This window comes from Anopheles nili, chromosome 2, assembly GCF_943737925.1.
Source record: "Anopheles nili chromosome 2, idAnoNiliSN_F5_01, whole genome shotgun sequence".
In the NCBI taxonomy this organism is placed as follows: Eukaryota; Metazoa; Arthropoda; class Insecta; order Diptera; family Culicidae; genus Anopheles; species Anopheles nili.
The window spans coordinates 20,604,677-20,613,973 of NC_071291.1; the positions used below are offsets into that span (position 1 = coordinate 20,604,677).

Below are 9,297 nucleotides of genomic sequence, written 5' to 3' on the forward strand. Positions count from 1 at the left end.
GAGACTGAAACAATTACCGATTGCACCGCCCCGGCACTGTATATTTTCGCTTCTTAATTAGTGCGTTAGCTCGTCAGAAATCAAAAGCCTCCCGATTCCGTGAAGTGGATATTTATTCAGTGCGAAGAACATCCAATTCAGCACCGTAGTACGCAAGGGCAGAGGCTATCGGTTTCGCGTCGAGGTGATTCCAAGAGCAGTTACCGATGAATCAGCAGTATTTCCATCAGAAGTTTGATGACTTTCACTGCAGTGGACCCCGACCACCCGTTCCCGGAGAGGAAAGCTGTCGGAAGGTAAGGATTTTAGCGCTAGCCCAATCGAAAACGCTCTATATTATGGAAAGCAAAGTTTTGGGCTTAAAAGAGTCATATTTATCATCCCAAGCCAGACGATGGCCAGTAAAACTTCTAACGTTCTTTCAATTTGGGGTTTCTGCTTTGTAGATGACGGAATCGTCACATACGGATCGAAATCGGGACGGATCCCCACCGTCGTACGTGCGATGGGCGCAGAAACTTGCGAACCTGCTGGAGGATGGCGATGGAGCAGAGCTTTTCAAGCGGTACGTCGAGCTCGAGGGCGAGGAACCGTCGAACCGGCTCAAGTTCTACTTCGCCTGCGAGGGTCTCAAGCAGCAAACCGACCCGGAAAAGGTGACGCAACTCATCGGCGCCATCTACCGGCGGTTCCTGAAAAAGGCACAACCAGGCTCGGAGCTGTACGTGAACGAGTCGCTCCGGAACTTCATCAAGGCCGGGTTGAAGAACGAGCTGGAGCTTACGCCGGACATCTTCGATCAGATGCAGTCCGACGTGGCAAACATCATCGCCGAGACGACGTATCCGCACTTTCTGCAGTCGGACCTCTACCTGCAGTATGTGCAGAACATGCAGAGTTCGAGCAGCAGTAGCAGTGTGATTGGCAGTGGGAGCAACTCCAGCGTCGTCACCGGTTCTGTTCCACCTGGCAGCAGTAGCAATTGTGCTGGAGGTTCGACGACAGGAGGGACCACCGCAGGATATAACTCAGGAATAGGAGCTAGTTGCGGTGGCCCTGGCGGAAACGGTCTCGGTGTGTCCTGTTCACTGACCAGCAGCAGCTCCACCTCGGAGTTGTTCCTTCACAGCTCGTCCGCTCTGCCGACAGTGCACGAGGACGCGGAGCTAGTCAACGCTGATTCGATCGAACAGCTGTACGGTGCCACGGGTCCGGGTCTCGATAGTCATATGTCCATAACGGGTGGCTTGTTGCCACACTCGCCTGCGATTCCTGCTTCCTCGTCGAACACCAAGGTTCCGATGACGTTGACGAAGGACGCCTTGATGGCGACGCAGAAACGCCGTCTCGAGATGAGACCTCCCGGGTAAGGAACGAAGAACGTCTGAATAGTCCCATGACCAAATGGGAGCTCATCGAGTAGTTGAAGTGTAGTTCTAACTGTTTTTCGTGATCTAACCGATCAGACGCTACTTTGCTTTCATTTTTTGTGTCAATTTAACGGCCTGCTATGGGCAAACAAATAGGAAACAAACAATCGTCAATTTGGCTTGTCCCTGTGCCAACTGATCATCTGTTCATGAGATTGGCCCTCGAGCCATCAGCGTTACAGCATTACTTATAACAGTATCAGTTAACTTGTGTTCATATGTTTTTCTACAAGGACAATTTTGTGTTTCGTCTCTAATTTATTTATGTTATTTTTCTCTTAATTTCTTTCTCTTTTTCCTTTCTTTTTTCTTTCCATTGCTTTCCGTTTTTCGTTCCATACCGTCACTACGAACGTTCCTCTCCCGCGACACTGTTGGATGCAAATTTGGCCTCGATCCTTGCAAAATTTTGTACCAAATTTTACCACCTATCATCTACGTTCCTTCGAACTCCGACCTCCTGTATTCATTCGCAATCATCCTACATTTTTGTGTGTATATATTCATGTGTGTGTGTGTGTATTTGTGCTTCATGTTACCGGCTTGTTCGGTTATAATCTGCGCATGCGCATCCCCTCTGGGCATGTCCCCGCACCTGCTGCCAATCATACACCAACGGGGCCACCAACGCTGGCACTACTACCGTTTCGTAAAAATACGAACATTCGCATCCTGTTGCTATCCTGCCGGCTTCCCATGTCGTCCTTGCGCAATGTCCTCTTGTGACTATCGCGGCGCGGCAACACAACGACTGTGTATGCGTGTACTCTGTCTCTCTCTCTCCGGCGATGAGGTCCTCCCATTTTTTAATGTGAACTTCCATGTTTTAAACCATCCAACTCTCTCTCCACGTCCGGTCTGTCTCTGTTGCTCATACGGTGTTTTATCATGCCGGTCATGGTGATCCCTTTTCCGTGATGCCGTCGGCTTTTGCATTAATGTAAATGATTTCGCTAATTGATTGGAATATTCAAATGACCATCGACTTCTCACGCACGCACGAACACACACACACATATCACCACAATCACCATTATCCTGTGTTGTAACATTTTTCCTAAACTTTGGGCTCATATCGCATCCGCGTGCCGCAATACCATTATCCTGGCTCGTCCTGCTCCTATGGTTATGCTACAAATTGTGTACTACCTCACGCATGCAGACCACGGGGCTACTCCGTGTACACCGCCTATGCATCCTATAATCCGGTATCGCGACGTGACTCAGAAATGGCCAGTCTGAGCTCCGGCCGTACCGATTCCGATACGATGTCTCTTTCGAGCATATCCACGTAAGTTATGATTTTTTTTTCTATTCGTTTCATTGTACCTGTATCATTTACGCATCCTTCGTGTATGCTGCTGATGCTCTTCTTCTGTATCCGTGCACTTTTCGTGCATTATGCTGCCAATTGTCGCCATGGGCGTTGGCGGTAGCTTTTTGGTCAAAAAGCTAACCTATCACTTATGTACAAATTCGGGTTGGTGTAATCGGGCATTGACCACAACCATGGGGCTGTATTTCTAAATTATCATTTGCATATCAATTCGACTTCGCAGCGATGGAAGACCACATTCGCAACGGAAGCATCACCATCATCACCATTCGTCGATGGAGCGAAGGATGATGCGTGAAAACGCTCTCACGAACGAAGAAGTCGACACGTTTGCGGTGAGTTTGCCGAAATGTCGGAAATATGTAGAAATTTGTCATGACACCTCGATGGGTTCCTTTTTTCTTTGACCCTTGGAATTTTAGATTATTCCCCGTACACACCGGCACACTCAAAAGCAGCCTCCACCGATGGAGTTTGCCAAAATCCTAATCAACAAGCTCGAGTGTGTGGCACGAGAGCAGGAGAAGGATGAAGTTCTGTGCAAGAAAATGCAAGAGGTGAGCAATATGTCCTGACAATAGCCTCGTTGCGGCAGATGGAGCAGTTCCAGATGATAATTTGTGTATTTTCTTTGGCTGGGTTTCGTAGGCTGAAATTTCTGACCGATCGCAGAACAAAGTGCTCGCGGATGCGATCCGGCAAAAGCTGCAGGTGGACGACGACAACGATCAGGATATTCTGGATCAGCACGTGTCGCGGGTTTGGTCGGACCTAACGCCTAGTCGATCGCCCGGAACTATGTCCCCTTGTCCAACGAATGTTATCGGTTCCCGGTCGCGGCGTTACGAGCTGGCCGGTTTTGGACCCGGCTCAGGTACGCTTGGGTTGAACCTGTTATTCGAGTGTTTGTTTCTTATTCGACTCCTGTTCTTATGACCCATTGCAGCACAAGCGCAATCGATGCGTCATTCGAAGTCGATGCCCGAAGGACACCCGCTGATGGGGCCACCGATGCCGATGCAGCAAATATCTTCCGGCTCTCGCAAGCTCAACCACAAGTGGCCCTCAGTTAACACGGACAGCGGTATCAGCCTGTTTTCGACCGACACGTTGACGAAGCACAGCAGCGGAAGCAGCAGTGGAACACGGGGCGAGCTGGGCCATGGCAGCAGCTCGCGGCCCTTGTCACGAAACATGCACTCGGACATGCATACGGCCACATTGCTGCAGGAATCTAGCCGCCGGTTGGAGGATGAAACGAGAAGGTATACATATTTTTTCTTCCGCACACGTGTTTGGGCTCTATTACTATACGCGGCCTGTCATTCTAATGTTGCAGATCGAAACGCTATCAGTATCCACTGCCACCGAGCGCCATCCAAAACATGCCACTACCACCCGTGCCAGTATCCGCAATGTCCTCGTCGTCAGGCGGCTTCGGGAGCAGTCTTCCACCGGCGATGCCTCCGCCGCCGATCCCCGCCAAACCGCATCAGGCCCCGAATGAGTTCACCATCGTGGTGTACTCGTTCTGCGATGAGGAGGTACCGTACCGGATCAAAATACCCGGTACGCAACCGCCCACCCTGAAGCAATTCAAGGACTATCTACCCAAGAAGGGAAACTACCGGTAAGACCTCTCAAGACTGTTTGCCTATTGGAGCTTGCTCAATTTCACGTGCCTTCCGTTTCCGAACAGATTCTTCTTCAAAACGCGCTGCGAGGATCTGGATAATCCTGTCATACAGGAAGAAGTTAACAGCGACAGTGAACCGCTGCCGCTGTTCGAGGGTAAGGTGATGGGTACGGTCAAGCCGTCGGAGTAACTTCTCGTTCAGCAATAATTGTGGTGAGACAACAGTATGGCTTCCGTTAGTGTTTAGTGGATTGTAATAAAGTGTGTAGATATGGGTCGAAAGCAGTTACGTAAATAAGGGCAATTTTCCATTAACCAGCAGGGACGCCTATTTTTTGTAGTTGTTATTGCTTCAAAAGAGTCAGATACGCAAGGTTTCCGTAACGGTAGACAAAACGGTAGGCAAAAAGGATGCATTACGCCAAAAGTGCCTTTACATCGATATCCCCGCAATGGTAAGGGATCCAAAATCGCTTTCTTTTATAAAATTTACTGCAACCATGCATCGATTCAATTCCAATAAAAAATATCATTTTTGATGTGGATTTTACTCGAAAAATTTGCTAGTTTCGAAGGCACTGAAAAGTGTAATAAAACTTCAAACCCAGCTAACGATAAGCAAAAACCAGGAGCACGGCAGTTGGTAGGAGAGGAAAGCAACGGAAATCAAATTGCGGAATCAGTATTTTATACGCGTTTTGTGTTCTTCTCGGTAAGCACATTTTATCTCATAATATCGTCATGGTACCAATGCTTCAAGGTCTTGTGAGAGAGTATGAAGAAAATTAGCTATATGGCAGATTGATCAAAGGAGAAACGAGGGAAAATAATGTTTGCTTACGACCTTGACTAAAAGTGATAAAACAAGAGATGATAACAAATGTATTTTCACTCGAGCAATTTTGTAAGCAATGGCAGTAAGGCGAGCACCTTCTCAAGTTGCACAGAAGTTCTTCCAACGGTAAAGCTTACTACGAGAGGTTGAGTACGGGTGAGTTGAGGCGTTAAGCCAGGAGTAAATATGACTTCGGTTTTTTATGAACGAAAACACCGAGTAGGGATCAAAACGAGCAACTACATAAACTGAGACCACCGCTCCTTATCACTTAATTTGTACTGTGTCATTCGTTTTTAGCTTATTGGTTAATGACTTTTCTGGTCATCACTGTAAATTATAACTAATTGTATCAAATATTGGTCACAGATATCGTTTCGGTTTCTTCTAGCTCACCAGCAGCTTAGCAGAACTGCCAATGTACATATACACGTGTCGCGTCCTAGCTTTTAATTACTTCTTGATGCACATGAGTTCCCGAAGTAATACATCTTTTGCTAAATGTTACTCGCTACTAGGACCTCTCGACTCAAAAAAGCCTTATTATGCTAGGAAGCATATACCAGAACAAGACGCTCGAGATATGCTAAAAGAGCAAACGCAGTGCAGTAGAATAAATAGTAAAGGAAGAATAGGAATGGAGAGAGAAACAGAGCTATATACATGCATAAGCTATACATTTATAAAATGGGGTAGTAAAAGCTTAATAAAAATATAAATATAATTGCTTATTTAAAATCAGTTATTTTTGTTCTTATTTTTCTTGTTTCTTATCTTGTGTCTTGCAACGACTTATATTTAAAACAATGCTGTCGGTGGCTAGACCAGACCAATGGGATCAAAAAGCTGTAAGTAGCTGTCACTTAGAAATCAGCGCTACCAACCTTCCTTTGACAGTCTCTACATTGAAATGTCAAATACCCTCCTTTTTGATTGTTCTTCCACCTTGAACGATCTGCCGCGTGTTGTGCTCCTATAAAATGTAAGAAATTACTTGACAAAAATTGTTCCTTCGGGTTGTTTTCCGTAGTGTGGTTTGCGGCATTGATAGCTGTCGTAAAATGAGCCTTTGTTGGGTTATCATACATACTGTGGTGTCGAGATTATCCAACTGGGAACAGGATGTTTACTCCTCTTCTCTAGTCCGCCGACTGCGAGATGTGTGGTGAATGGTTTATGGTGTAAGCGGTTCCGGATGTGCAACGCACAGGAATCGACTAGCGATATCTAGTGTCAATAACAGCTTTCATGCTCGCTAAACGACGATCCTACGAAAAACAGACTCAATTATGGAACAAGAGTTGGGAAACTTGATGCAGCGTCGACGTGCGTGAATTCTAACCTCATTTTTCTCCTTTGCTCTGGTGTTGTTTTTTTTATTAGCAGCAAATATGGCCGTGCGTCCAGCGTATAAGCCGAAAATCGTCAAGAAGCGGACGAAGAAGTTCATTCGCCACCAATCGGACCGATATGTGAAACTAGCCGTAAGTATAACACATAAGTGGCTGTTCCATTCAGAACCAGATAAATTAATTATGTTTTTGCTTTTCGTTCCACAGCCCAACTGGCGTCGGCCGAAAGGTATTGACAATCGAGTGCGCCGTCGCTTTAAGGGACAGTACTTGATGCCAAACATCGGCTACGGCTCGAACAAGCGCACCCGCCATATGCTGCCGAATGGATTCAAGAAGTTCCTGGTACATAACGTCCGCGAACTGGAAGTATTGATGATGCAGAATCGCGTGTACTGCGCCGAGATCGCACACGCTGTATCATCCAAGAAGCGCAAGGCGATCGTCGAGCGGGCCAAGCAGCTAGCCATCGCGGTCACGAACCCCAACGGCAGACTGCGCGCCCAGGAGATGGAGTAAGCGTACACTGTTACGCTCTTGGCGTTAAACACATGATTTTGTCACTCATTTCGTTTGGCGAAATTTTGTTCTGTGGAGCAAAAGGATTCGATTTGGTAATAATAAGAAATATTACACCGTACACGTCGTGCTAATTGTTCTTCATTCGACTGGATTCATGTGAGAAATAGACGTCGCGTGGAAAATTCAGCATAGTAAGAGAAATAAGCAATGAGATCTTTCCCCCTACCTAACCTGCACACGAAAGAGTCGTCGAGACATGGCCTGGTCAACAATAGTACTCCAGGTTGCTCAGTCCCTGACTGCAGCTTCCCATCCATCTAGTCTACCGGTCTTGCTTCACCAGAATCAGCCATCGTAATTGCCGTGTCTCCCTGCGCCTAGTGCCGAGTTGGATCGCTGATAGACTTTTTTGATAGGGTTTGGATACTTTATCGGAACAAGATATGACTATCTGCTGGCATTTTTACTTATGGAAATGGGCAACCAAATTGATAAAATCATACAAACTACAAAAAAATCCATTGTTTCTCCGTATATTTGTATATTAAAAATGGGTATAGTGTAGTATTATATCCTTAACATATCTCGTCCGTAAATATGGATATATTTTTCCATGCAATAGGTTAGCTTCCAACTAATCCAAGGTAATCGTCCATCAAAGTTCCAATCGCAAACTACGGATAGTATAGGTAAATATAGATTATTATAGAAAATATTGCATTGACGTATCGTCAAAGAATGCAACACTCACAATTCCGGTGGCATCTACACGTGTTCCGACTATTTTAAGGCGAATCTTATCTTCCGCCGCTATCACGCTTTCTCCGTTCAATGCCCGGTAGCAAGGGGGTGCTCCGTTCGGACAAAACTGCATGTCAGCCGGGATGGAATGATGCGAGATGAAGCAGGAAAGTGGCCCTATTTCGGCGAACATGCCGACTTTGTTCACCTGCTTCACGGTTGCATCGAGCACCTCTCCTTTGAAAGGTCGGAAAACAATCGCCTTGTATTTCACCGGATATACAACAAAACCTTGTCCCGGTTGTATCGTGCCGGAACCGATATCATCGATTGTGGTTACTGCTATGACGAAGCCATATTTGCCCGTGCAAGTACCCTCGACCTCGGTGTACAGTTTTTGTTTTACCGTTTCGATTAACTGCGGACCAAAATACCGCGGATGAAGTAGAATCTCATGTTCCAACGATATCTAAAATAAAGAATGTTCGATCCAGGATAGCATTGTGCAAATTTTAAATAGGAAAAACAACTAAGCCATATCTAGGTTACTTACATGATAAAACATTTTGTTTAGTAGTATACGACAGAATGCAGTAGAATATTGATCTACAATAGTACCAGGTGTTTTTCTCGTAAAACTTGAGCTTTGAAGCTGCTTGGCTTTTTACTGACTTGTAAATTCTCTGCAAAATAGTATTTTTCCTTGAGCACATAGAGATATTCTTAGAACCTTGCAACACCTTGAATTCTGCAGCAGTAATTTATGTTGTACTTATTAGTTATCTCTATTCAGAACAGCATAATTTACGGTTTGCGGCTTGCAGGCGCTTTGGTAAACAATTTTAATTTGACGTAAAACTCGATGTGCATCATGAACTGTTTAAAATGCTGCTTTCGCTACTTGGTACTTCAATTTTCGAACATAGTATATTTCGTTAAATGTGGGGATGGCTTTAACTGTTTTTGGATCGCCTAACATAAATTATGTGTGGATAAAAACTTATTTATTTCACGATAATTTTTCTCCATTTTGTCTTCAAAAGAACGAAATGTATAAAGAGCGCGTAAACCAGCGATTTGACAGCTTGTGCTTGACGTCGAAGCTTAGTGGCTCTAACGGTAAAACACTAACTCTACCTGTTCAGCATTTAGTTTAATCAATGCAGGATAGGAATCCGGTTCCGCGTCGTGTACTTGTGTCTGCAAGTAGTATCGGGCTCTTCCACCAAGTGTTGAAAGCAAAGAGGTGAAAATGGTAACCAAACACGTGTCTGTTCTGAAAATATGAAGGTTTCAGTTTTCCAGCACCTACACGTGGTACGATCCACTGCGACACTAGCGTAGTGAATTTCCATGAAGTGAACCAAAATAGTAGCAGTGGGCCTGGCTATCTCATACGAATGGCAACGGACGTGCAATTAGTGCTCGTAAAGTCCTTTTATGAC

At 45.5% G+C, this 9,297-nt stretch overlaps 3 protein-coding genes across 5 annotated transcripts; 2 read left to right on the plus strand and 1 right to left on the minus strand.

Moving 5' to 3' along the window:
* Nucleotides 1-206: 206 nt before the first annotated feature.
* Nucleotides 207-4,592, plus strand: LOC128730573 (axin). Of its 2 annotated transcripts, none has more exons than XM_053823642.1 (9): nucleotides 207-296; nucleotides 447-1,366; nucleotides 2,593-2,721; nucleotides 2,990-3,101; nucleotides 3,189-3,323; nucleotides 3,415-3,640; nucleotides 3,719-4,031; nucleotides 4,106-4,396; nucleotides 4,466-4,592. In XM_053823642.1, exons 1-9 carry the CDS (start codon nucleotides 207-209, stop codon nucleotides 4,590-4,592), a joined length of 2,343 nt encoding a protein of 780 aa, XP_053679617.1. The 2 variants fall into 2 exon arrangements, with proteins under 2 accessions (XP_053679617.1, XP_053679618.1); XM_053823643.1 differs by having other exon boundaries at nucleotides 3,415-3,634.
* A 1,584-nt stretch (nucleotides 4,593-6,176) lies between these two features.
* LOC128731205 (60S ribosomal protein L32) lies at nucleotides 6,177-7,224 on the plus strand. 2 transcript variants are annotated; one of them, XM_053824310.1, is made up of 3 exons: nucleotides 6,177-6,219; nucleotides 6,621-6,721; nucleotides 6,797-7,224. In XM_053824310.1, exons 2-3 carry the CDS (start codon nucleotides 6,629-6,631, stop codon nucleotides 7,106-7,108), a joined length of 405 nt encoding a protein of 134 aa, XP_053680285.1. In that variant the 5' UTR covers nucleotides 6,177-6,219; nucleotides 6,621-6,628; the 3' UTR covers nucleotides 7,109-7,224. The 2 variants fall into 2 exon arrangements, with proteins under 2 accessions (XP_053680285.1, XP_053680286.1); XM_053824311.1 differs by having other exon boundaries at nucleotides 6,182-6,219; nucleotides 6,624-6,721.
* Nucleotides 7,225-7,644: 420 nt separating this feature from the next.
* On the minus strand, nucleotides 7,645-8,417 carry LOC128731816 (DNA-directed RNA polymerase II subunit RPB7). Its single transcript, XM_053824958.1, has 3 exons — nucleotides 8,406-8,417; nucleotides 7,863-8,321; nucleotides 7,645-7,785 (listed from the first exon to the last, which is right to left on the minus strand). Exons 1-3 carry the CDS (start codon nucleotides 8,415-8,417, stop codon nucleotides 7,735-7,737), a joined length of 522 nt encoding a protein of 173 aa, XP_053680933.1. The 3' UTR covers nucleotides 7,645-7,734.
* Nucleotides 8,418-9,297: the final 880 nt, after the last annotated feature.

Excerpts from the sequence above, each read along its gene's own strand:
- LOC128731816 (XM_053824958.1), bottom strand. Across the intron at positions 7,786-7,862 it reads GTGTAGATGCCACCGGAATT|TTTGCGATTGGAACTTTGAT; the intron begins GTGAGTGTTGCA and ends TACTATCCGTAG.
- LOC128730573 (XM_053823642.1), top strand. The coding sequence starts at position 207 with ATGAATCAGCAGTATTTCCATCAGAAGTTTGATGACTTTCACTGCAGT. Across the intron at positions 2,722-2,989 it reads TCTCTTTCGAGCATATCCAC|CGATGGAAGACCACATTCGC; the intron begins GTAAGTTATGAT and ends TCGACTTCGCAG. Across the intron at positions 3,102-3,188 it reads AAGAAGTCGACACGTTTGCG|ATTATTCCCCGTACACACCG; the intron begins GTGAGTTTGCCG and ends TTGGAATTTTAG.
- LOC128731205 (XM_053824310.1), top strand. The coding sequence starts at position 6,629 with ATGGCCGTGCGTCCAGCGTATAAGCCGAAAATCGTCAAGAAGCGGACG. Across the intron at positions 6,722-6,796 it reads ACCGATATGTGAAACTAGCC|CCCAACTGGCGTCGGCCGAA; the intron begins GTAAGTATAACA and ends TTCGTTCCACAG.